Source organism: Botryllus schlosseri, chromosome 12, assembly GCF_051294905.1.
Source record: "Botryllus schlosseri isolate E-star chromosome 12, Bs_hap1, whole genome shotgun sequence".
Classification (NCBI taxonomy): Eukaryota; Metazoa; Chordata; class Ascidiacea; order Stolidobranchia; family Styelidae; genus Botryllus; species Botryllus schlosseri.
This window is the reverse complement of record NC_137247.1, coordinates 16460082-16487399: the sequence shown is the minus strand read 5'-3', so window position 1 is coordinate 16487399 and position 27318 is coordinate 16460082. Positions and strand designations below refer to the sequence as shown.

The 27318-nt window shown below is 40.8% G+C and overlaps 2 protein-coding genes across 7 annotated transcripts in view; one reads left to right on the top strand and one right to left on the bottom strand.

Moving 5' to 3' along the window:
* Nucleotides 1-17800, bottom strand: part of LOC145452414 (uncharacterized) — a 28024-nt gene extending 10224 nt beyond the window's left edge. For 3 of the 6 annotated variants that reach the window (XM_080330600.1, XM_080330601.1, XM_080330603.1), the window contains exons 1-18: nt 17663-17800; nt 17421-17489; nt 16172-16285; nt 14076-14283; nt 13775-14012; nt 12812-12856; nt 9941-10029; nt 9819-9877; nt 7942-8035; nt 6740-6779; nt 6072-6158; nt 4873-4985; nt 3748-3823; nt 3014-3235; nt 2892-2953; nt 2180-2296; nt 607-1201; nt 276-364 (exon numbers count right to left, since the gene is read on the bottom strand). In XM_080330600.1, coding sequence (XP_080186726.1) covers nt 276-364; nt 607-1201; nt 2180-2296; nt 2892-2953; nt 3014-3235; nt 3748-3823; nt 4873-4985; nt 6072-6158; nt 6740-6779; nt 7942-8035; nt 9819-9877; nt 9941-10029; nt 12812-12856; nt 13775-14012; nt 14076-14283; nt 16172-16285; nt 17421-17489; nt 17663-17667 — 2322 coding nt within the window. In that variant the 5' untranslated portion in view covers nt 17668-17800. The remainder of the gene's footprint in view (nt 1-275; nt 365-606; nt 1202-2179; nt 2297-2891; nt 2954-3013; nt 3236-3747; nt 3824-4872; nt 4986-6071; nt 6159-6739; nt 6780-7941; nt 8036-9818; nt 9878-9940; nt 10030-12811; nt 12857-13774; nt 14013-14075; nt 14284-16171; nt 16286-17420; nt 17490-17662) is intronic. The other 3 variants (XM_080330602.1, XM_080330605.1, XM_080330604.1) reach the window with 3 other exon arrangements.
* Nucleotides 17801-20491: 2691 nt separating this feature from the next.
* Nucleotides 20492-26994, top strand: LOC145452420 (voltage-gated potassium channel subunit beta-2-like). Its single transcript, XM_080330611.1, has 2 exons — nt 20492-21999; nt 26843-26994. The coding sequence occupies exon 1, from the start codon at nt 20577-20579 to the stop codon at nt 21546-21548; it is 972 nt and encodes a 323-aa protein (XP_080186737.1). The 5' UTR covers nt 20492-20576; the 3' UTR covers nt 21549-21999; nt 26843-26994.
* Nucleotides 26995-27318: the final 324 nt, after the last annotated feature.

Here is a 27318-nt window from a genome sequence, read left to right as displayed (position 1 = left end):
GCACCGTATAAATGTCACGAATGTGCGAATTGACATAAACAAAATCGATTGATATCTGAAGTAGTTAAGCACAGGCCAGTTACCAAGTTCGAGAGTGAGTCACATTCCTGCAAGCAATTCCACAAGGAAGGCAAACCAAGCATAAACGACTATATAAAACAAACGAGAAAAGACATTGACATTACCTATAAACATCATACTAAATGAAGTTCACTGTGATCAATCTTCCGTTATTGTCTGACTATACAACAGCATTCCTGAAATCTAAAACTTACAGCCATAACATTCACCTGTGGCATATCCGGTCTGCCATTGACTTGATCCGCTGTTTTGTGAGAATCAGGCAAAGAAGGCTGTTCATCATCTGGAGGGGCAATAAAAATATTTTAACGTTTTAAAACGCAACAAGAAATGTGCCTATCATCAGCAGACCTACCATTTTGATTGAAGCAGTTGGAGCAAGGCTGAAAATTCACTATTTCCACTTGAAATTGAGTACAATGATACAAATCGAGACCTTACTGGAAGCCTAATACTTGATTTCAAACTGACTTGGCACCCCTACATACGAATAAATACGATTCCATATCAATATGTCAATGATACCTTGCATGGACGCGTTGAACTGTTGAAGTCTCGCGAGCGCTTCCGCTTCCAGCGTCCCAATATCCTCCTCATCTGCATCATACACATTATAATCCTGTGGGGTGGTGAATAAGTTATCGTCATCCTGCAAGGGGGGAGGGGGCACAACAAACTGGTCCTCGTCGACCGGAGGCGGCGACAGGGTCTTAGCACGGTCTTGAGTGACAGGCGACTGGGGGCCCAGGGCAAAATTGGGGAGAGGAGACGGGGATCTTTGCTCAATAACTACCGGAGGGGGTGATGGGGTTCTTTGCTCAAAAATTTCCGGAGGGGGCGATGGGTTTTTCTGCTCAATAACTACCGGAGTGGGTGATGGGGGCTTGTCGGGTGAGTCGGGACGAGATGTGGGTCCGTGGGTTTCCGAGAAGGGTGAAGCAGTGCCGGAGGCATCAGGCGTTTTTGCTTCCGTAGACACCTTAGCTGTCTTGACGCCGCGTTCCGTTGGTGACGTAGAAACTTCCACGTCGGACTGGTCCGATTCTGCCGAAATCTCGATGTCGGACAAGTCACGGAGAACGTCTTCGGTTATCTCTTCGTTTATCGGAAGGCCGGATTCCTGTATTGAATGATTCGCTTATGGCGATATCGGAAAAATTGAAAACGCTCTGTGGAAGAACCAGACTGAACAGGGGAATCGAAACATTTTGAGCACCATAAGCTGGCTATTGACTGAACAGCGTTGGGGGTATCTTTCTTTGATATCAATAACGTTCTATGGACGTAAGATCACATGCCATACTGGCACCAGACAATTGGGAATGCGACACTTGAGCCTATGGGTTCAATTTCGATTTATGGTTAGATTTAGGGTTAGCTTTGGGGTTAGGATATATAAGGGTTAATAAAGGACATTATATATTTGGTCCTTGATGTTTTTGCGGCATATGCACCGACTCATGATATACATAAGTACGATCCGTGCGTATGCATACCATGAGTTCATAATGAGCACATGCCGCTAGACAAGGTAGGTACAGTATGGCTTTTGAAGTAGTGCTCCACCCCTCCATGCTATTCCGGGAATGCTAACACCAATCTCGCTGGGGATTGAGCCCCACGCGCTACCGACCAAGAAGCCGGACGCTCCACCCTTACACTATCTTGTCAGTACAGGGTTAGAACTAGTTTTGAGGTTATAAAGTCACGTTCTCATGTGGCGCATGCCTGGGTGTTGTTTCCATTGTGTCGCATGCTTAAATGTCAGGCACACATCCATAACGGCAACTTATAATTCACCAAGAACGGCCAGTTGACAAGTTATTATCATAACATTATTATCATTATCAGAACATTGATCTATTTGCAGTGTCGTCAGTCATTTTGTATTGCCGCCAAGATGTATCTTGAAATTACACAAGTAGCCACACACAAGTAGAACAAGTCGCCCAAATCTAGGCCTGCTTTTGAAAATCCAGCCATAAGGCCGCGATTACAACTAACCAAAAGTGTCGACTTTTTTTGAAAGCAGCTAGGCTATTTTAATCCATGTTAATAAAAACAGTCCATGTCTATAGGTAATAACAAGTGAACATACCGTAGCGACAGCATGCTGATCGGGTGCCTTCAAGTTTACGCTTTGTTTGACAATCTCAACGGCGCCCACATTATCTGAAGAGTGTCCCGCTTCGGATTTACCGAATTCGCTCGGCTCCTACAACGAAAAACAGTCGGCACTCGAAATATGGCGGATTTCCAAAAAAGACACATAAAATACAAACAAATTCCCATTATAATGTCGTTAAAAGACTCTGAATGGTGTGAAAACCCCACTAAGAAGTACACGAAGAAATTTATTAGTTTAGACATAGGAAAACGGACAAAAATCAGAGCAGTTTCCACAATGATCACTCACTTAAATAACTTTTCTTTGCGGCCGCAAGGAAAATCACGCCAGTTACATATCATCGAAAATAATTTACTAATTACTACTTAAACAGAAATGTCGTTCCATGAATATGGGTGGCCTTGTGCATGTTTTCGGTGCCGACATATGGTCCACCTAGGTTTTGAGGCTCCTCATTGAAGATATAGTGTTGAATATATATTTTAGATTGTTTAAAATGCAACTCTTGAAGTCACCCATTTTCAAATACACCTAAATATTATCGGACGTCAACAGCATGAAACTCTCGCTGTGAAGGCGTATATTTTCATTTCTCCAAAAAATCGACTTCCATAACTTGAATCGTTGCGTCCAACCATACTCTGCACCCGACCTTAGAGACGCCAAATAAAAAATTCAATACCTCAAGTATTTCTCGATCTTCCTCAACCACGCTGTCGACGACTTCCTTCTCCGGAAGAGATTCTGCAGAAAACACACTAATCAGGCACAACTAAACTGCCGCGTACCAAATAACGCCATTACCGTGATCACTCTCATCCTCCGACGCGAAAAATTTGAAATCAGTTCGCTCCGTCGGTGGAGGCAATGTGCTTGGCTCCTCATCTTGCCTCTCGACCGTCGCGTTATCTTCTACTTTTGTCACTGACTCGCGGTCGTGCTCTTCTTCAGACACAACTTCTGCGTCTCCAGAAGACTCCGTGTCTTTGACGGACGAACTCGCAGCCGACGTCTCAGCTCGTGCATCTATCGCGATAGAGTTTGAGATTCACTTTGCGTTAAAGCCTGGGGCAGTGGTTCTAACCTGGGGATCACTTACGCTGATTTGTAAGCCTTCGGAAACCCCGAATTTTCCCTCGATCATGACAAACACAAGCCACCGTAATACATATCTAATACAGCGGAAAGTTTCCTGCCGGTTTGCCGATAATATTTTATATCTCAATTCCAAAAGGCAAGAAGTTGGACGTTCGTCCAGTTATTAGATAATTTGGATGTGGACTAGATAGGAAATTTCTCATCATTTTCCGCTTTTCATGTGACTTTTTAGTAAATTTCAGCCGTTACCGAATTTGCACACAAGCTTAATTTTGGATTTGGGGTTGATTTGAATCTCATATACGAAACAAGATTTTAATTTGAAGACACTAAATCTCGAGTAATATTTCAGCTATTGTGTGGACAAATGAGCACTTATGATAATGGCAATCCCACAATAATAAGCCCTATCTCTTTCAGAGTAAATTCGCCACACTCACGTTCTTCTTGCTCAACCATCCCATCGACCACATCGTCTTCCTTATCCTCCTGGATATCCTTTGCTTTTTCAATGCTCTGTAAAAATTAATGGTGAATAGGCGTCGGAGAAAATGATTACCAGGAACGCAAAAATCAAAGTGGGATTTATACGATTAAGACTAAAATCTTTTGCGACGAAACCGAAATATTTAATAAATAATGGAATTTTACTGACAAAAATTAGGTATTCTTAGATTTTACATCCAGACATATAAATAGGTTTTAATAATTCCACTCTTTGACCAAACAGAATACGGTACCGTACAAAGAATTTTCAGAATCCCAAGGTTGTAGATTGTGATAAACTTACATTTTTCGGGCTTTACATCGACGGTAGGGGTACTTAACCCAGGCTCTATGAATCCCTTGGGTGTTTGCAGACTAATTTTACGGGATCCACATAAGGTTAATGTTAAAACTACAACTTTAAAATTACATTGTCCTTATAGGTTATGTGCTCATTTTCACTTATATCCTTATTTTGTCTCATATTCAGTGCTCGAGTAGGTCAAAATAGTCACACCACTGGTAATTACGCCGCGATTGGGAACAGGCAATAGTCATGTCTTTTATTAGTTATCAGCTTCCCAATATTGAGATCAGACGTGGGTTTGCTGTTTCACCGTAGGTATGCGTAGTCATAACAAAGAATGTGATTATCAGTGCTTGACATCGATAAATTTCGACTAGGCCACCGTTAGAGGAAATAGCCGATCTTTTTCTTGGTGCAACATTGTAGGTAGATGTGGTTGGCAAACAGGGCTGGGGAGACCGCCTGGTGCATTACATGCCTTTGCGTCTGCTCATCCTATATCTTAATGTTTCGAACAGTATGATTATGTGTTTGCAAAGACATGGGCTAGGCATAATGTTCATATTACTGATAGAGGATAAGTCAAAAATCAAAGGAAAAACTTCCCTGTATAAGATCAGCCCCTGTATTACACAAGGTAAGGACCGCTAGTCGCATGGTAGGTACAGAATTTTTAATATGTTACTTGAAGGATAGCAAAGTGCTGTATAAACCTTCTATTAGCGCATTTGTAAAGTAGATTCAAATCTACAGTAGTCCCCCAGACGCTTACCATGCGCCGCGGCGGTTTGTCAGGCCTTGTAGATTTCGTCACGGGCTGACTCGATTCTGTTGAGCTTGAGGGTTGAGCAGTAGGAGTCGGAGGCGCCGGTGCTTTCTTCTTGCCTGACGTAAGCATTGATATTTTCAACGCGTGACACACCAAAAAAATCAACAATCAAAATCTGCTTCCATGATAATATCCGCTTTCATCTCTTAGCACTACAGGTGAACACTGAAAATTCTTGGTAGCTTATAACTCACCAAGCAAGAAACACGCGAGTCTAATTTTACAATGCTTCACTGAACTTTTTCCGGGCATACAATGAAAATATCAAGCAGCTGACTGGGACATATAAAATTCTCCACCACAGAAGGCGCGGATGGACACCGAAATACTTATACCTCATAAGTGTTGTCCAATACCCTACTGTATGACAACGGATATTGAATAATGAGAAAGTAAAGTTACTACCAGTAATTTGATATGACATTTCACAAGTCATCGGGAGCTAATGATAATTGCACATGCACATCTTAATCGCATCATCTCTCCAACTATCAAAGTCACGTAACCTAATACTTCCTAATAACCAATGGGGAGTAGTCTCAACGTGTCTAGCAGACATGAGCATGGGTTAGCTCTTGATTAAATCGGATTTGACGATTTTGATCAGATGATGATATGGAATCGGGATTATTTTGAAGCTGGATTTCGATACCAGCATCATCTATCTCGTGCCCCACTGTAATACCTGGATTATCACCATAAATTACAGTTGGTCGCCTCAAAATATAAACGGAAAGAGCTCTGTCCAGCCCCTGATGTACGTCACATTTGACTATATCGTCGCAGGAAAACTGAACAGTCTTATGTCCATTTTTGGCAATTTTGACTTTGACCATACAATTTGGACATAAAACAGTTTTGTTTTCAAATTGGCTTGAAAATTCAAGTTCATATCTCCACTTTACTAGATATTCATACGTAGGAACTTGGGACCCGGTTAAAACGAAAAATCTATGTCCAAATAGTGATCAAAGACAAATATTCAAAAATACGAAAAGTGGACATAAGACAGTTTGGTTTTCCAGCGACGATAAACAAATTACCAAGTCGTATATTGAGCCGTTCCATTCAATCATCGTAAATTAGCTGGTGAAATACGATGTCGCAAAAATCAAATACGCCATTAACGCTCGATTCGTTACCTGTTGTAGGAGGCCGGGGTGCTGTGGCGCGTGGTTTCGGCCGTGGCTGCGCCACCGGTCTCGGCGGAGGTGACTTGGTCTTTTTCGCTAACCCCCAAATTATACGGAATCATAAGAATCATGTAAAATCAGAATGAAATTAGGAAACTTCTCCAATCATCAAATAGACATTGTAATAATCATCGTATGCGAGTAGATATCGATTTTAGGAATTACGCGATAACAAATTATATATTCTGCAGCAGATTTCAAGTTGAATCGTAATCACATTCTTGAAATAATGTCGAAAACCTATGATATGATCAAGTAAGCATTATGGTCCACATTTCTTTGACGTGCAGCACAGCATGAAAACTTGTCACTTCATGAGGCGCAAGAACCATCTAGCTTACATTATATTAGTCATTACTCAGTCATGATTTTTCATTATCTTTTGATAATATCAACACTGAAGGAAGAAAACAGCTCGATCTCGATAACTGTGTATATTGGCATCAACTAGATGCAAAAAAGCATCAATCGCAAGCTGTACAGTGTACAGCATCATAGTGAACCTGACGCCACAAAAAAGGATCAAAGAAGTGTATTCACTATAAGATAACATTGGTAGAGTCCAGAAATGTCCCTATACCACGCCTGGCTATTTCAAACAATCACCACTTTCTTACCGTCATCGGAGTCTTGCTGCATGTCAGCGTCTTCCTGGCTCTGAATAGATGGTAAAGAATTCATTGAAGAACTAATACAAAAAGCAAGGCAGTTAGTAGCACTGGGTTAGGTTGCCATTTCCCAGTTTACACGGCTAAATTGCTAAAATCCTATCGTGTCTTCGGTCGGCAGGAAGCAAAAAATAGTACATTACAGCCAAACTGTCTGTCCACATGATACACCGATTATAATTATACACCGCATGGCACCAAAAAACTTCAAACTGTCAATTCGAATACAGTTGTGACTTGCAATGCATATCTACTAACGCTCATTCAGTTTTCCATGATATTAATAGTAAAATACTACTACTTCTGGAAATACCTACGGCTAATAAAAATATTAGGAATACAATTCATAGAATTCCCATAGTGATGTCAGTGAAAGGATTCAATTTGACCTAATTCAAGTCAATTTGGCGTGTTTGTCAGTGAAGGCTCAGTGTGAGCCGGCAACCCATGGTACTGCAGAGTGAAGTAACAGCGATGTGTCCAAGATTGTATATTTCTAATTAAATATTGTGGTCTTGTATAAGGTTAATAAGAATGATCCAACATTCCAATATTTGAAAGATTTGGCCAATAAACAACTTCTACATTGTTGGCGTCAATAAACTGGTCAGTGGTAAGCCATATATGCACATGGCAAATAAGGTTTTCTCCACCCAAAATAATATGTTTCAGGAAATACAGGCACAAGATATATAAATTGTACCTGACACGCATTATATGGCTTAGTACATGGAGTAAGCAATGTACTGTACATAGTAGTCGATATTAAGCATATTATCATGCAACAGGCCAAAGCAACAATGCCTCATATCAGCCAAATAAAACAAAAACCAGAACAGGCATGCAAAACAAATATTCAAAACTCAACTAGAACTTCAGGGTTACCACAGCATATCCCGGTTAAATTCATTACAGCAAGTAAGCTCATCGCAGCAACTTACATATTCTCATGTCACTTTTCCTATGCCACAGATAGAAACACAATGTTTTGTCAGTGGATAGAAGGGCAACTCTTCACCAAGACTGGAATGCCCACATTTGTCAAAACAAAAACCTTGTTGACTGGCAAATATCTGGTTGATTGCATACAGAGTGATGCTCGATCCTGGTGTGCTTACACAAGGAGACGCGCCATTAAAACACATAATTACCTGCAGTGATGGTTGTTTCACAGGTGCAGGACGTTTTGTGGTTGGCGTTTCCACATCTACACCTTTTTCGTTGTAAGTGGCAGGCAACTCTACACTAAAAATAAGATATTCGTTTTGAAATAAACAATTTATTAGAACACAACCAGCAGAAGGCACGAAAGAAAGTACTTTATCAAATACGCGGTGTCTATGCACGTACTGCTTAAGTATTCTAGATTTTAGCCCCATAACTTTACTTGAAACCTGTTTCAAAGCCCAAGTTCTTTGTAGTGCAGAAAGGCAGTCTGTATTTCAAATCATAATTCCGTTTGGCTTTTATGCAATAATAATATAGGTACTGATTGTGATCACAGAAGTAGTTGATTTTAGCCCAATAACTTTACTTGAAACGTGTTTCAAAGCCCAAGTTCTTTGTAGTGCAGAAAGGCACTCTGTATTTCAAATCATAATTCCGTTTGGCTTGTATGCAAAAATAATATAGGTATTGATTGTGATCACAGAAGTAGTTGATATATGACCCCTCGACTAATGATCACCAACTCTGTATTCGCTATTGAACATAGCTCCTGGACTAATGATCACCAACTCTGTAATCGCTATTGAAAGGAATATCATAACTACAAAAGTTGTTGTGCTGTTGTTTCAGATATTTTCTTTTTACAGAATATGGCGGTGCTTGCGCATGTGCATCATGAGTTATAAGTAACTGGAACCTCTCAGACAAAATAAGGAGCTGGAATTCTTAAGAAAGCTGATGAGCTAACATAACATGAAATGTGCAGCCTTGTCAGCCTGTACATGATAAGAGGCGTGCAAAATGTCAGTTTGTTACCCTCATGCACTTACAGTATGCATATGCACGGATCGTGTGTATGTATATCATGAGTTTGTGTATATACCACAAAAACCATCAAGGACAAAAATAAATAACGTTCTTTCCTTTCATTGTTCCTTGAAAATGGAATGTGTGGACAGGACCTCGGCCCTCGCTATGTAATATACGAAATGTGATAATTACTAATTCATTTTCACAAAACCAAATATTTGAATTTTGACATAAGACCACCGCTGGGAATGCCCAAGCTTGTACCTTGATCACATCATATGATTGTTTTCAACAACCTACCGTGTCAACTTGGAGATAAGCTAACATACAGATTAGCTCTGTCTGTATCTTGTTACTCAGAATAAAACATTAAAATTCCTAGTAAGGTCTACAAGGCCAGGGAAAATTGCTAATTGTGGAATAAATTGCAATTTTCAGTAAACTTTCCCGGAATGCAATGCAGATGCAGCTCACTAATGTTGTATTACTAATAGAACGTGACAGCATGCATACTAACTCTTGGGCACTTGCTACAAAACAAGATTCACACTGAAGAATTTCAACTTTACGATACTTCTGGGTCGATGAGATGGAGAATTAGCAAACAAGTCTCAAGCAGGAACTAACTCTAAGTCCAATACAAGTGAGTGCAAATAAATCACTATGTTTACAAGCTGTAAACGGTGTCTTTACTCAAGCAGATGTAGTCACACAGCCAATGACGGGGTTTAATTGATAGCAATACCGGAGCAAAATGGATTATAGGCTGTAGTGAAGATTACGGCGCGTTAGGTCCATTTCAAATTCTTTTGTGTTTCCGTCTTGAGTAAACAAGGCTTGCGCAACAAAAAGATAGTTCCATTGTAAAAACCCTAAAAGGCATCTGGAATATTTTTGCAAAAGGGGCCTGGCCTATTCAATACAAGCCAGTGAAGCCGCTATAATGGGGGCGAAGAGGCAGAGTTTCGCGGTAATGTGGGTATTTATAGAACCATTGACATTGCCGGGTAATGTTATTGTAGGTGTATCTAGAAATTCGTGGCGAACATACTCGGGAGACGAAGGAGGTGGTGACAGTGATGTCGGCGATGCAATGTCCCCTTTGCTTTTCTAAAAATCAGAAAATCACAGTTGTCAGTTCGAATCAAACACACCCCGTACAATATGAAATACCTTCCGCCCGAACTTGAACAGTTTCTTAATTTTCTTGCCCTTTTTCGAACCATCTTTTTTGCCTTCTTTGGTATCTTTGAATTGTTTATCTGGATGCAAAGACACAGCTTGAATACGGCTCCTTCGGCAAATACACAAAACATAAATCATTCACCGATTCATAAATGGATAACACAATCTATATCGCAACATATCAATGTAACTGCAATACAGCAAGAACCCTAAGGAGCCCAGAGGTTAATTGAGTAATTCAACATGAATATTACGCACGTTATTACAGTTGTTAACTACAAATCTCTATACTGCCTCTTGCGTCAATGTACTGTAATTATAAGAGCAGATTAATCGTAATAAATATTCGAGGCGAAATTTGATTTTGAATATTATGTTGGAATCGACCTCAGGACAGCTGACACAGCACAGCATTAAGCTACAGCTATTTTCACTCAAATTATTTCAATCACTAGCATCTTAACTATTTAAGACGTTGCTCTGAACAGAATTTTTCAAACGTTTCCAAATTGCTTCGGGTCATTATTCCAATTTGGTCGTAATCACAAGGCAAATGTCAATTTTCAAAGAATCCAGAGCAAAAATAGCGACTTATTGAAAGTGTGGCATATTTAGGGGTGTCAGCATTCTAAAAATCCAAGTGTATGTGTGTAATTTTTACAAGCCGTCTCCCGAAGAGACATTTACAATATGCCTACAGACATCACTCACTACCATCACCAAAATTAGCTATATTACCGCGTTAGATGCTCACATTTGAACACCTACTACTACGATAAAGCTGGCTTTCTTGAGCTGACGAGCATCAACCAAATTGCCAAAACACAAGCACGTAAAATCAAAGCACTTTCAGCAGTTGATGTAGCCGATATAATATACAAGGAAATATTTCGAGTGGCTCAAGGTGGCCCGAGTTACGAGGGTAACAGTGCAAAAATTTACAAGTGCAATTAAGGACAATGTGAAAGTTTCAAGTGGTTCCGAAGTGATCATACCTAAATAGGCTATTGACAGATCAAGTGGCAGAAAACTCATAACAGACGATTCCCAATTAGAAGATATCTCTGTCAGCGGCATCTTTAAGAATTAACTTACACAATTTTGACGTGCCAGGCTATTTCAATAGAGGATAACATTCAAGCTATTCCAAAGGATTATGATTAAATGAAATTATCCTGGAAGTGGTCACAACGGACACTGTCTTTTGACATTGCGGACATGCTTTGACCTACTTCACCATCAAGGGATCACGCTTATGACCTCAACCCCATTTGCATACTTAAGGAAAGGCTTGTGACTTCTTGATTGGGCGACATAGCCTTCTTATACGGGTAAACTGATCTGCAGGCCACAAGTCGGATCATTTGCAAATTTAGCATCTTGATAAGCTTACATTAATGCATGAGTGTCACAGCTCAATCAAGTGACAAAAAGTAAAATCTATCGGAGTGACAGTTCATTCGAATGACAATTGACAATGTCGTTAGGTCAAGTCAAGGGTTATTTTAGGTTCCGGTCAAGGGATGAACATTAAATTAAGCTAAGGCGTTGATGAATTGAGGATACCGTAATTTTCCAAGTATAGTACGCCCCCATGTAGGCCTATAATACGCACCCTTAAAATAGCATGTAATTTCTGTGAAAAAGCCTGTACCCGTGTATAGTACGCACCCTGCATTCGCAGTACATGAATAGCTGTGTTTTAATATATGATGTTGTCTGTTTTGCGATGTCACGGTTCAACAATCATGACATAACCATCGCTAATCATAATACAATAAGTGCATTGTCTCTAAACGAGAATAGATAGTAGCCAAAGCCTGCGAGGCTGGCGACGCGACAGTTCAGGCTAGTGACACACGACATCTTGCGCACGAGGCCTATTACAATTACAGATGTGATTGCTCAAGCTAACGGTTATGTCGGGCGCACCAGTCCTGTTGGAGATGCGGCTGATTACGCAAGCGGTTATATCTTGTGCACATGGCCTCTTGCGTATGCGATTGTCGACCTGTCGTAGATGCGATGAATTAGCAAGGATTGCCGCGCATGCTTGTAGCAATCAGCGACCTAATTTCACTCGCGTACAAACGGCGAACTAACTCAGCAAGAGATCGCGTGCTTTGCAGACGATTCTAGTTAATTGGCAACACGTTACACTCTATAATACGAATCACGGGCACGATGGCTAGAGGTGGAAACAAACATGAAGGAAGGTGTGATTTCAAGTTTTTTATCGAGGGAGATTTTTTCAATCGCGTTGTTCCTATGTATAATACGCACCCCCCGATTTTAGGGCAAAAATCGTGAAAATTTTGCGAATTATACATGGAAAATTACGGTAGTCATTATATATATGGGCATTTGACTCTCCAGCATGTAGGTTAAAGTTGGTGTTGGGCCAGGATTGGGTTTGGGGTCCGGTTACTTTTGGGGTTATAAAGTCACAAGCTCAAATATGGCATGGCGAAGTGTTGCATGCTCGACGGATGGGCATCGAGGGTGGCGACTAAATTATGGTAGGGCTATACATTAGGTTAGTGTTAGACGTACCAATGTGTCCACGAGACAACTTCATTTCGGCACTTGTGAGTCGCCACTCAAACGATTAAGATGGCACATAGAGTTTTATCCCATATAAAGACAGAAAACATTGATCTTCTCGCCGCTAAACTATGCGATTTTGAAACATACATCAATAAAGAAATGATACCTCCATATTTTTCAGAATATCAAATTGTATCACTATTAAGATGTACAGATACACAATACGCATGCAGCGAACGCAACTGATATGGATTTTATCCACACAACACTACGAAAATGACCATGCAGAAAGTCGAAGTATGGCTTCCATACCTTGTGAACGTAATGACGCAGTCTCTGCATCGGTACGGAGATGGGCTGCCGACGTAAACAAATTACAGCAAACAGATTAACGTCGTCAAGCACACATGTATTCAAATGGAGGAGACGAATCCGAAATTACAAAAACCAATCCAAATACAAGCAGAAATTTTGTGCAGGTTTGTAATCTCCGATTAGTCTCCTCTCGGAATTGTGAGATTCAAACGCAACTCGTTAAAATTGCAATGCAAGATTAGATCGTGCAACAGATATAATTACTTGTTGTAACTAGAAATTATATACTAGAAAATTGGCGCATAATGGCTACTAGCATGATTCATATATCAACTGAATAGAACGAATTGTCAACTTTCATGTTTTGCAGAACGGTTTCCACTAAGACATCTTCTGCTTACTTATCATGATATTCCAAAAGTGACAAATTTCTTAAAATCTGACCAATTCCGATGATTGCATGCTGTTTTGGCAGATTGAAATTGAACAATTGACTTCGCGCGAATTGGTGAAAAAATTTTGCATAGGAATGTCCGATAATAGGTATGTTACAGACTGCGCATCACAGACTCCAACTTACACAACACAGCAAATGCAGTAAAAACTCTGCACAGAACTCGCACACAGACACATTATCGAAACACAATCACATTTTAAATGTCGCAAAAATGGAGTAGGGAAAACCTACTTGAGTACTCAAACAAAATAAAAGTAACTCTTTCCTAACCACCTCTGCCGGTGATTGCCAATCTATTTGATGTATATCACTGTAAGTCACGCCTAATATGTATTAGATCAGGGGTGGGCAAACTACGGCCCGCAGAACCGTTTTGTGAAGCCCGCGTTATAAAAGAAACGTTATAAAAATAGTGATAAAATGTATACTCAAAATCAAATTACTCCAGGTACCAATGTGTTAAATCGACATCTCGCAAATATGAGCCTAGTAAGGCTACTAACCCTTTTTGTCTACAACGAAAACTTCACGAAGCTTATCGTAATCGTCCAGTGATTTCGACAAGTCCAAAGGTTCCGAGGTCTTCGCCGGATGCCGCAATTCCAAATTCTTGTGGCTGTCCTTCGAGAAGTTAGTCTTCTCCAAGATGTTACTCAAAATCGTGCGCAAAGGCACGGTCGGTCTCACTCTCACGACTTGCTGGTGAGACTGTGACGTCTTCACCGTTACTCTCACAGATTGCTGGAAAGGTACGTCACGAAAATCAACGTCCCGCTACGATAATAACCCAGGCAAGTACGCTACCTCGACAGTTTTGATGGGGGCTATCTTTGGAGCGTTCTTAACCTTGGGAACAAGATGTACCGCCACAGCCCCGGTCGATTCCAAAGTACTGGATGACGTGAAGGACTGTATTGCCCGGCCGTTGATATCGACAGGTTCCAGTTGGTGTGCGCTATGATTCAGTTTGTATTTTCCGCACAACTGAGTCCGCAGGTCGAATAAAGCAGTTCTGTGGAAAAGGAATGGTGCAATATAGCAATTTCGCGGAAGAAAAAAATAGATGCATACATCTGCATGCGACTAGGGATGGGATGGGCATGATGATTTGAGCGCCATACTTGAATCTGAATCCAGTATTAGTTCTAATCGAGTCCAGTCATTAGAGATGATTTTCTCAAATACTAAAATCATATGCTCATGGCCAATAAAAATTAATTCATCGACAAAAATTATAGTTTCAGACTTTCGATACTATCTTTCAATGTACACGGCTGTAAACCTCGGTTGGTCGTATCGCAGCATACCCAACATGTACTGCAGAGTTACGTACACATTAGTGTAAATAGCATTTCCACGAAATGGTGATCAACTCACAGCATCGTCACAAAGTAGAATGAAATAGGCACGGTCGAAAACATACTAAATAATCTAAAATGTGAAGTAGAATTGGTCTCTTTTTGTGCATCGATCAAACTGTATTAACGTCATAATGAGTGAGAGTAATGCGCAAATATTCAACTTGACTCGAAGCCTAATACTCGATTCAGAATCAAATTATGCAGGGACCGGTACTCAATTTTGCCCAGCGCTGCATTTGACATAATCCCGACATGACACTTGGCCATAAGAAAAACGTGATAACAACGCATTGGATATTGTTAGGTACGCAAAATCTCAGAATAAATTGCAGGCGACATCACGTTTGGAGGGGGAATATCAATGTTCAAGTTCTGGGTACTAGGTTCAAGACGAACATGCATCTCAATTACACTAACTTTGCCACAAATTCTCAGAAAGTAGGCTATATATATCTCTCAAGAAAAATATATTTTAGTATCTACAACAGGGCCGGCCAACCCGTGGCCCGCGAGAAGGTTTTGAGTGGCCCGCGAGGTTATTTCCGAAATTTCTAATGACATCAAAAATGGATTGCACAGATTGTGAACTTGCAAAAGGCTAACCAAAAATTTGATTAGACTGGCCGCAACACTTGAGATGTGATGACTAAAATATCAGTTCCGACGCATTGGCAGATCCATCAGCCATTCACATATTGGTATATCTTCGTACACTACAATAAAGCAGAATAATTTGCGATAGATTTATCAAAGGTAAAAATTTTCTACAAGCTTGGCGCAACATGTTGTCACTCGATTTCTTGTTTTAATATTGTTGCCCTTTTGTGAAAATGGAAGAATACCTAATGTATCAGATTGAGTCGAACTATATTCGCGACTACGAGACAAAGTGTCGTTCAACATATGCGACATTGCGTTTGCGTTCGCAGTAAGACCGTCGACTATGAAACCTAGGCATGAAATGATTGACGCATGTTGGTCGCAGCTTTCGATATCGATATGTCCATGCGCCGAATAGCCCAGTCCTCGCAAACTTAGCCCAGCGATAGGCCTATACAACATGCCCGCAATATAGTCAAGTGACAATATTATTGACCTATGAACTTGAAAAAATTTTACAGAACTAGTGGCCCGGGCACCAGTTCGTCAATCGAATGTGGCCCTTTGGCTGAAAAGGTTGGCCAGCCCTGATCTACACCGACTGGGATATTGATAATATCGAAAGTTGAAAGCATAATCAAACTTGACTGCTTCTACCTTCAGGATTTACTACATCAAGAGAAGTAAAGTCATGTTGAATGCCACAAGATGTTACTTGTAGCAAATCAACACCCAACCATGTCAGTCACTAGTCACTACACCATATTTGCACAAAAACGTTTAGTGCCGTCATAGGCGATGCTCATTAATATACAAATGCTTTGTCCACACTTCACCACAAAAAATATACACTCAATCATTGTTATCATCCTATGATGAAGGTATGAGTGTTTTGTAAGTAAATAGGTAAGAACGATATGCAAAACTGAACGGACTTACGAAGCGACAATATGGATCTCTTCTTTCGACTGATCAGGAAGAACGACGGTCAACTTGATGGTCTCGTCAATGAAATCATCTCCATTCGAAGTTATTCCATTGCTTGGAGTTGCACTATCAAATCGAAGAAAACGCTGAAATTTTACCAATCTCGACCACGGGTGGCAACTGGTCAGTAATGGAGTACTACTTTTTCAGAGTATGTACTCAAGTAGGTTTTGATTAATCATACCACTTACTGAAGTCGTTATAGCTTTCAATACAACATCCATTGTAGCAGTATATTTATTAAACTCGAAGACTTTTCGGGTGCCTCTTTTCAAGAGTTATCGGCACACTGAAGGGATAGGTTTATTTACAAATTGTGCTGCTACTATAGTACCGTATGTCCGTATACTTCGTAGTTTGTTATTGTTGCCATTGATACAATGCGAATTTCATGGTCTGTGATTTTGATTGTTGCGTCATACTTTGCCTTTTTGGTTTTGCTTTTAAATCTGTTTAAATCCCTTCAGTGTGCCGATAACTCTTAAAAAGAGGCACCCGAAAAGTCTTCGAGTTTAATAAATATACTGCTACAATGGATGTTGTATTGAAAGCTATATTCAAGTTCTGTACCACGAACCAGCTATTGAAGTCGTTATGTTCTCCGGCTATTCCCTTACGCGAAACTACCAACTTTTAAACATTTCATATTGTAAAGTGGTAAGTAGTCTTGGAATATGTTTGCATTACTGAAATATTGAAATTATTATAACTGGGCGAAACAAGTCGTGCATCATAGTAACTGAATATATTCAAAAACTGTACTTGTTTGTAGAGTGTCATTTGTCATTTTGCAGTACGCACCCTGAAATACCGAAAATAATCACCACCGATCCAATGATAAATGTGTATGACTTTTGAAACTAATTAGTCACATATTTTTTCAACTGCCGTCTGCCCCTTTTAGTTGTAATTCAGAAGAAATTTACGGCGTTAATTCGGGTTACCATATTTTGAGATCAGAAAAAGAGGATATTTTATACAATTTACAAAAGATATAATGGTGGATGAGAAAACGGGTAATTTAAAAATATTTACGGGAAATATTTTTGGTCGACTAAAAAAATACAAAAAGGTCATTTGGGCGTACTCGGGGGACATTTTCGATTTCTTGAAAAAGGAGGACAAATGCTCCTAAAGGAGGTCTTATGGTGACTTATTGGTGAAGGAACGCTTGATAGAACAAGAATGCCAGTAAGCTTACCTTTCACTACCATTGACTGTGATCTGTCCATCACCAGGAGGCTTTGGAGCTGCACGTTTTTTGGTCGAGCTAAATGAAAAGGTTGGCATGAAATAAATCTGTGCCAGGGATCAATATTTACCTTTTACAAAGATGGGCTTAAATGGAATGACATCAAACAGGATTGGAATGGACAACAAAACTTTTCAAGGATCAATATTGTATATAATTCATCAATTTTAAATATAATATAGATAACTAACCTCATTATTGAAGACAAATCCAAATCCGCCCGGCAATTCTTTCAGCCCTTTCAGGGCTTGTAAAGCAATCCTAAGCTACCGTACCTAAACAAATAGTTCTGCAGAAAGATTGAGATGCAATGAAACACATTTTGAAACACGAGAATGAAAAATAACATTTAAAGTTGTCTTCAGACCGTTGATACAGTTATATATGTTTACTGAACGACACAAATACCAGAGTAGATGTAAAATTTCCATCACATTCGCATGCTGTAAATGAGGCCGGCAGTGGATGAATTTCCATTAATCACTATAATCACAATTCACAAAACTTCTGTTTTCCCAAATTAGGGCATTCCTTATTGTAATACAAAATTCAGTCAGAGATGCTACATCAGTTATCATTGCATCTACCATGTCAATTGACCAATACAGGCTAAGTTTAAAACCAGAGAAGACCACAAAAGCTACTTTTGTATATTAACAAAAATTAATCCATTAAACTTTAGTGATTCACAGAATGATCATAGAATATAATCCAATTGATTTAGGACTCATCGCATGAAGGATTAGAGTACAAGCCTAACAGATAAATATTTAGAAAATAGAAAACATGATTATTACAGCATTCTCAATTAGCCAAATCAATTGATATTAGCGATAAACTATAGCTACACAGATTTTAAAGCAAATAATGCTATTGAACTATTGACTATTAAGGGAAGTCATACAAGTCAATTAACTATCTACAATTTCCTGAACCATATCATATGATTATAGACTAAGTTATGGGATGATTAAGTCCATGATTTGCTAAAGTAATTTTTGAACAAAGTAATTAACACTGACATCTGCCTGCGAGTGACTTTACTCGGCAATATTTCCAGAAGTATCATCAGAAGAATCAATAGCTATCACCAAATCTATGACTAATATTGACAAAGGGAATTCCTCAACACGTCATTCGAAAGAATGCAGAGAGCTAAATGTCTACTGAACAAATACACAAAGTAAGAAGACTATTCCATACAAATTTAGGGAGTGGGCTTCATACCATGCTACAGGGGTTCTGAGAATACAAGACTTCGACACTTTCAAATATAACACAGTTCACCCTCTCACAGGTAACAAGAATAGTGTCATTACATATAATGGATAATTATCACAACTTAGTTGTATCCTTATCAACTTTTAGGCCTACATATTCTTTTAGACAATAATTATTCATACCGGTAATGAAATGTATGAAACTGAATCCACGAATCTATTTATGCAATGTAAATAATCAGCATGTCGGCAATGTCGACAATTTTTATGCAGAAGCAAGCTTTCTTACCTTTCCCAACTTATGATCAATTATATTACTTGAACAACCCATATTCAAGAAAATGTTGTACAGATGACAGACCAATTCAGCCAAACATCATCATACCGGTACCGATTTTTGAAACATACAGTCTATTGGTGTCATTGAATTTGCGGATAGCTTTGACCCATGAAAAAATATTTAATTCTGGGGAACAAAAAAAAGACCCACATTCCATTGACCTTCAAGAAAAGTTTAGAAGCTTCGACCTGCCAGTATATTCGAAGTTATAAGATCAGATGATACCGGGTTTAAATGACATTGTGCAAAATTAAGACAGCTTTGAACCGCCAAAGATTTATTTATCTTCCGAAAAATTGCTTATGGGTGACAATCAGTTGCTTTGGGGGAATACATATCCAGGATTCGAGATAGGTGCCGACATTGAGAAAATAGATACGCCATGATAACCATTACCTTTTGTGGTATGAACTTTGCTAGAATGATAAATATCATTCTATTAATCCAAAATTCTCAATTCCTACTGTGCTCTAAATATGATGTGGTCTCAAATTTGAGCAATTCACGTCGAATCTTGATGGAATTTTGAGCATAATGGGAAAGGATTTATAAATATTCAGAATTATGCACAAGGTTCATCCACAGCAATGAACTTAAACACTTCATCATTTGTAAATAAAGGACGTAACTTGATATTGATATCATACGCCAGTAAAGAAAGAAAAATATATATGCTCGACTTTCCACACACTTCTCAACATATAAACAGGAAAACAGGTAGAACAACGTCGGACTTTCCTCGTACAACCAACCCCCAACTCAATGCCGACATACAGAATACCACTAAACAAACAACATTCTTACGGGTTCATTCTTCTATACATCCGAAATAATGATTAACCAGCAATACCATCCACCGCTAAGCATTGTAGCCTCACCAGCGTGAATTAAGGCCCTGGCTTAATATTAGTTTAGCTCGTGAAACATGCCGATCGGATCGCGAATATTGTTTCAGCACACCTGAATGCAAACGAATGCAATAATCGAAATATACACGACTGATCTGATTTCGTGTGGTCAGAGCCGTATGGATAAAATTAGCTGATGATTCAAGGATGATTCCCTACTCTCACGTCCTACTGTGATCATTTTCCAGTTCCCCCACTGCAACCAACAAATCTCGCTCACCTTATAGTTTCAAAATCAACAAGGCTATAGTGTTCATAACACATTGAACATTTGCGAAAACATACAGGCTATTCATGACTTCCGGGATTATCACCCACTACTGCTCGGTATAGAATGCCCCACCATCCCTACATGATATCCGCTCACACCGACATCCTGCTACATGCAGGAAATAGACAAGAGTTGGCGACATTCCCCACATAGGCTACAGGAGATTCGCAATATTGTTTGGACATATGTTTTTACAATCTGTCTTCGTTTTCGTGGCTTCTTGATACCACCTACCAGCTGATTTCGTATCCTGAACTAACCGCTAGCGGCACCTCGACACTGTAAACGGTTTTCCCAAACTTCCGGAATACAGCAGCGCGAAGTACGAACTGTTGTTGTTTGCCTTGTTGCTCTTCAACTTGAATAATGTTGTACAGAAATCTCGGAAGAACTGGTTTAAAAGTATCCGCCATCGGCCTAGGAACGTGGGTTACCTTTGGAGGACAAATCGGCGACGATGTAGCTGGCCAAATCGCAGAAATAGCTTACGAGAATGGCGTCAACGTATTCGACACCGCTGAAGTATACGCCGGTGGTCGAGCAGAAATAGTGTTGGGTAATATCTTACGAAAAAAGCAATGGAGACGCTCGAGCTACGTCGTTATGACCAAAGTGTATTGGGGAGGTAGAGCTCCTTCTGAAATAGGGCTTTCAAGAAAGCACATCATTGAAGGCGTACATGGGTCACTGCAAAGGCTCCAGTTAGAATATGTCGATGTTGTTTTTGCAAATCAAGCAGATCCCGACGCCGATATGGAAGAAATCGTGCGCGGATTCACTCAGGTTATTAACTCGGGGAAAGCATTGTACTGGGGTACGTCAAGATGGAGTCCGTCACAAATAATGGAAGCTTATGCAGTGGCAAGACAATATAACCTCATACCGCCAACTGTCGAGCAATCGGAATATAATTTCTTCAGAAGAGAAAAGGTTGAAACGGATCTAGTAGACGTATGCGGCAAAACTAAATGTGGAATTATGACGTGGTCGCCACTTGCTGGTGGAATGATATCTGGAAAATACAGCGATGGCATTCCTGTTGACAGCCGAGCTGATTTGAAAGGTTTCTCTTGGTTGAAAGACAAAATCACAAGTGTCCAGGGTCGAAAACAGCAAGCAAGACTGATGGAAGTTCAAATAATTTCCGATCGACTAGGATGCACTCTATCACAGCTCGCTATCGCGTGGTGTTTACGATATTCGAGCAATAGCTCTGTGCTCGTCGGTGCGTCCACTGTTGAGCAAATTTACGAAAATCTCAAGTCTATTAATTACTTACCCTCGATTACCAAAGAACTGTCAGATGAAATTGATACAGTCTTGCAAAATGCGCCGTGAATTTTTCTTATGTAACTCAACGTGGACAATGGACATTCTAGCATGGAAATTTCCATGGCATGATAGGTCAAAGAAGAGAAATACACAGGTCTGTATAAATGTATATATGCATGTATGTGGTACAAATCTGAAGTCTTGCGTTAGACTTTCTGATGACATGTGCTTTCATGCAAGTTAAATATGCACGTCTCAGTTGTCGACATCTGAAATGTTATACCATATTCATATATATTTTTGTTTTGATTTCTCTATAATACAGCAATTGTTTTCTAAGAACTTGTGAATTGAATTTGGCGGTACATAATTTGAAGGTGGAACATAGCGATGTATTATTTGGTATGTAGGCTATATATGATTAAAAATCCCCTGACTAAACAATCGAAATGAGCCATTTGCTACATACCACATGTTTCTCGTGACGTTGAAAAAATCGGAACTAATTGAGGGCACAGTGAAATTTCTTGGTCGATAATAAATCCCACGCAATACACAGTATGAGTGTGACTACAGTTTTATTGCAAGCTAATAGGTAATAACCCCAATCACACTATGATCTGAAAGGATAAAGAAATGCAGCAAACAACGTTAAGCTCCCGCGTAAGCGTGAAGCCTGGCGACTACGAGCGAAGCGCGACGTCTGTCACGGTCGAGTAGTGTTCAATTATAATGAGCCATAATTGCGGAACACAACATAATACAGCAAACGAAAGTTGAGATATATCAATACTTCCCCCTTTTAGGAAGACAAATAGGCTCAGTACATTTCCAGAAAACCGGGCGCGTTAAAATCGGCCAGCCGGCTCAGGGCCAAAGCCGTGCGGTCGGGAGGAGTGTTCGGCACGTCGTCGCTCGCCTCTTGAGAGATGATCGCTGGCTCCTCATCATTCACCTCTGGTTCCTGAGAGACGATCACCGGCTCGGGCACGGTTGTTGGTTCCTCAGGATGCTGGCTTACCGAATGTTCAACTTCGTCCGCCGTCGGATGCCACCATTCAATGGGCGGATTGGCCTGCACATGTTTTGTGAGCGCATTTCCATTTCCATAGTAAGGTTTGATATCATTGAAATGACGTTGATACCGCTTACCAGTTGATGCCTTGATCAGTTCAACGCCGTCACTGAAGATCTCCGCGACAGTGTAGAGCTCAGGGCCAAATATGGGGTCAAATTTGTTTCTTTTGTAGTTTCTGGTCATGACTTGCTGCCCCATTAGGAAATGTTTCGGTTGTCGCTTATTTGAACTGTTGGTAACTTGTTGCCTTTGTAATTTCGTTTGACGGTCTTGTTTCAAGGCCTTCTGTACTTGGTTGTTGTTGAGTACTTTACTTGGAAAGTCGTTTCGGAATCCTCCTTTCAACATCAAGTCCCCTGGCGATTCCCCGGTTGATATGTGGGGGGTTGATCTGTATCCAATGAGGAAATCTTGCAGTGCCGTTTGTTTGTCCACACCTTGCGCGTATGCAATTTTCATCGCCTTTCCCAGAGGCTTCATAAAAGTCTCTACAGGGTTGGCTTGTGGATGATACGGATACGTCTTTTTGTGGTCGATTCCGTGCTTACTTGAAAATTCAGCAAATTCTTTCGAATTGAACGGAGGGCCATTGTCAGTCCTATGAGTATTGGGTTGACCATAATGAGCGTATGTTTTCGCTATTGCAGGAATAACATGCTTAGCTGCGGTACTTTTGACGATTGTCGCATCAGGAAACCGTGTCGTCAGGTCTTGCACCACCACTGCGTGACGTTTATCCGGCATTGGCCCAAACAAGTCTATGCTGACTTCATGCCAGGGTTGTTTAGGCGGCATAATGAGTTTCTGTGGCTGTTTGCTGCCTGGCAGTGTAAATTGCTGGCACAACGTACAGGATCTGATTTTCTGTTCCACCAACTCATTCAAGCCTTTGATCCAGAAGTGACTGCGGATGCGTCGTTTCAGATTGCACATTCCTGGATGACCTCCTTGGTGTGCTTTGTTGATTGCTGTTTCCCAGAGCTTTTCTGGGAGAATGATCTTGTCCTGTTTCAGCACCAAACCATTGGAGATGGTTAGCTGATCTTGAAATTTACGGAATACTTTTAGATCTGGGTCATTTTTCGATATGTGACCCTTCCGGATGCTTTTTCTAAGTCGCTTAAGGAGGCTATCTTTCTTTGTCTCCTTGATGATGCGATCCATACACAACGATTCCGTGTACGGTGCATGCTGGATCATGAGAACAGTGCGTTCCAACTCACACGCTTCATTTTGCCATGAACGCGGGGCAAACTCGATTGGCTGGGCATGCCTTGAAAGGTAGTCAGCTGGATTTAGAACACCTTTCTCCCACACCACCTTGTAGGCTATATCTTGATGCCGCATCTTGATACGGTCGGTACGGATAGAGCCTTTCCTGTGGTTCTTGAATATGCCCTCTAACGGTTTGTGGTCCGTTATAACCAGAACTTCCGGTCCTCCAGTGACGTAGTGGCGGAATCTTCTCAAACCAAAGTCTACTGCCATGGCTTCCAAGTCTAGTTGCGGATACCGTGTTTCTTCCGGTCGTGTGGATCGACTTGCGAACGCCACAATACTAGATTCCTTTGCGCTTGGACCTTGGGCCAGAATTGCAGACAAGCCTGACACATGGGCATCCACAAATATGTATGTCTTCGCCTTGACGTCAAAGAATCGCAGTGCGGTATCTGCTTTAAGAGCCTTTTTTAGGCTTTTAAATTCCTTGCTGCATTCTGATGTCCACCTGAATCTTTGATGCTTTTGAGTCAATTGGCGGAGGTGCTTCGTTTTGCTTGAGAGATGCGAGATGAAGTCCCCAAATGATTGAACGAAGCACAAGAATGACATCACTTCCTCTTTTGACTTCGGACGGGAAGCATCCTCCAGAGCTTTGACCTTCTCCGGATCTGGTTTAATACCTTTACTAGTCACTATCATACCCCAGAAAGGTATCTCTGATTTCTTGAAAACACATTTGTCCGCGTTCAGGGTCATTCCAGCGTCCTGGATGCGTTTCATGACCTTTTCGAGAGCTACGTCATGTTGCTGAGGAGTCTCTCCAGATATGATGACGTCATCATGAATGACATGGGCCCCTTTGATATTAGCAAAGAGCGGGATCAGCGCTCTCGTGAGCTCGCCTGATGCTGGTTTTGCACCCATTGTGAGTTTTCGGTAACGCATGAGTCTATGGCCAGCATGGAATACTGTGACTGCTCTCGACTGCTCATCCAGCAACAATTGGTGGAAAGCTGATTTAAAGTCCAGTTTGCTGAATACTTTGCTGCCTGCCAGCCTTGCTTTGATTTCCTCCACTCTTGGTATAGGAATGTTAGTAGCCTTGATCGCCTGGTTGACTTGCCTCAGGTCGATCGTCATGCGTAGGCTGCCATCGCTTTTCGGCGTAAGCACAGGATTGGAAACCCATGGCGCCGGACCTGTGTGCTCTTCGATTATTCCATCACTTTCCAGTTGTGATATTAGATTCTGAAACTTGCCCTGCAGATGGAAAGGGATTGGACGTATGGCTTGGGCCACTGGTGGCACCTCTGGATCGATATAGAACGAAACTTCATGATCCTTCAATGTTCCTATGCCTGTGAACACAGATGGATATGCCTTCATCACATCTGCTTTTAGCTTGTCCACTTTCGCAACCCTGTTCACTTTGCGAGACATTTCCGTCTCCTTGTCGCCATCGAATGTGATGATGCCGAGCTTTTCACACAATCGCCCACTAAGTAGAGTCTCTACTTTACCAGGGACGATATAGAAGCGAGCACTCACCACAGAACTTTTGAAAGTTACAAATCCTTCGTAGCGTCCACTGCATTGGATTGGCTTCGACCCATAAGGCTTTATGTACGTTTTCGTGGATCGGAGACGTAGTTTAAGCTTTGCTGCCCTCTTTGCCGACATCACATTCAAATCGGCACCCGTGTCCGCATAGGCCTTTACAGGTTTTCCTGCCATTGCAACCTTCACCCGGTATCTTGGTTTTGACACCTTACGCACCTTGCGGTAAGGCTGCGATTGGTTGACTCTCTTGATGCCTTTCTTTTTCCTGCTCTGCATTTTCTTTTGCGACGCATCAGAGCTGGCATCGCTTGATGGATCAGCGTCGTCATCTGATGAGCTGCTGACGTCACTTTCTGATTCTACGCGGTTTGCCTTTGCGCGTTTTTTTCTTTTTGCATGCTGATGATCCTCTGAAGTGGCCTTCTTTACCACACTTATGACATATCATGTTTCTTGCCACACACGATTTTCCTCCTTCACAGATTTTAGAGGAGCATGTCTTGCAACCACCCTTGCGTCGTGCATCTGCACCTGAACCCTTATGCTTGTGATAGCGTTGTTTGGGTTTCACACGACAAATGTCAGCCGCTCCTGCAGCCTCAGTTTCAGTCTTAATCAATTGGGCGGAGTGTGAAGCCGCTTCTATCTTACGGCCGTTCTCTACCAAGGCTTTCAGATCCCATTGGTTCTTGAGCGCATTTGTCCGTATGTCATCTGATTTGACACCGACTATTATTTGATCCCTGATCATAATGTCGGCGACATTGCAGTTTGCATTCTCACATACAAATTTGCATGCCTTTGCTTCATGCCTCAAGCGGTGGACGAATCCGTCGAAGCTCTCATCCATTTCCTGAGACAGACGGTGAAACTTGTAATTCGCAAGAGTATAGTTCCGGGTTGGCTCATACCGGTACTTCATACATTTCACCAGATCTTTGAATTTAAGTGTGCTACGGTCGTTTTCTGGTACGGTATCTTCAAAATCTCTCTGGAAATTTCTTGAAGAAAACCGACCCAAGAATATTTTTGTTTTATGGCCCTCGATCCAGTCCTCTTTGTCCTGCTCTGCGGCGGGAGGTTCTTTGGCCATTGCATCGTATTCATAATGAAACATGCGTACGAACTCACAGAATGCGTCATGAACATTGCTGCGATGATGTTCTGGATCGAATCGATTGATTGAAGCTTTGGATTCTTGTTCCGACATTGGGGTTACGTTGCGTTGCGATATTATATCCGATTTGTCCTCGTCGCCATTAATAAATCCCACGCAATACACAGTATGAGTGTGACTACAGTTTTATTGCAAGCTAATAGGTAATAACCCCAATCACACTATGATCTGAAAGGATAAAGAAATGCAGCAAACAACGTTAAGCTCCCGCGTAAGCGTGAAGCCTGGCGACTACGAGCGAAGCGCGACGTCTGTCACGGTCGAGTAGTGTTCAATTATAATGAGCCATAATTGCGGAACACAACATAATACAGCAAACGAAAGTTGAGATATATCAGTCGACATCGCCCTGTTTTTGTGACATTTTCACTCAAAAATAATGCAATTCCATCCAAATGGTGCTTGCTACATAACAAAATCAAATATTTGAACAGCTTCTTGGAGGTACAGAACTTCAATATACAATTGAATAGTGTATTCATATTGAAATATACCCGAATATTTTTGGCTGACACTCGGGTTCATTTCAATATGAATATACTATTCAAAATCAAATATGCAAATGCAAATAATTTGGATTCAAAAACTGTCCAAAAGCATGGTCAATTGAGCAAGTATTGAAAGTACTTGAAAGCTACTTGAGTTGATCATCAAGTCAGATGGTCACAAATAATGTAATATTTAAGAGGTCAGTTATGAAGTAATTCCACTGGTTGAAGTACTTGAGTGTTTTTTTTTTGCTACTTCTGCTTAAACCAATTCCACTTCTACTATCACACTTTGAAGCCTACTACTTTCTA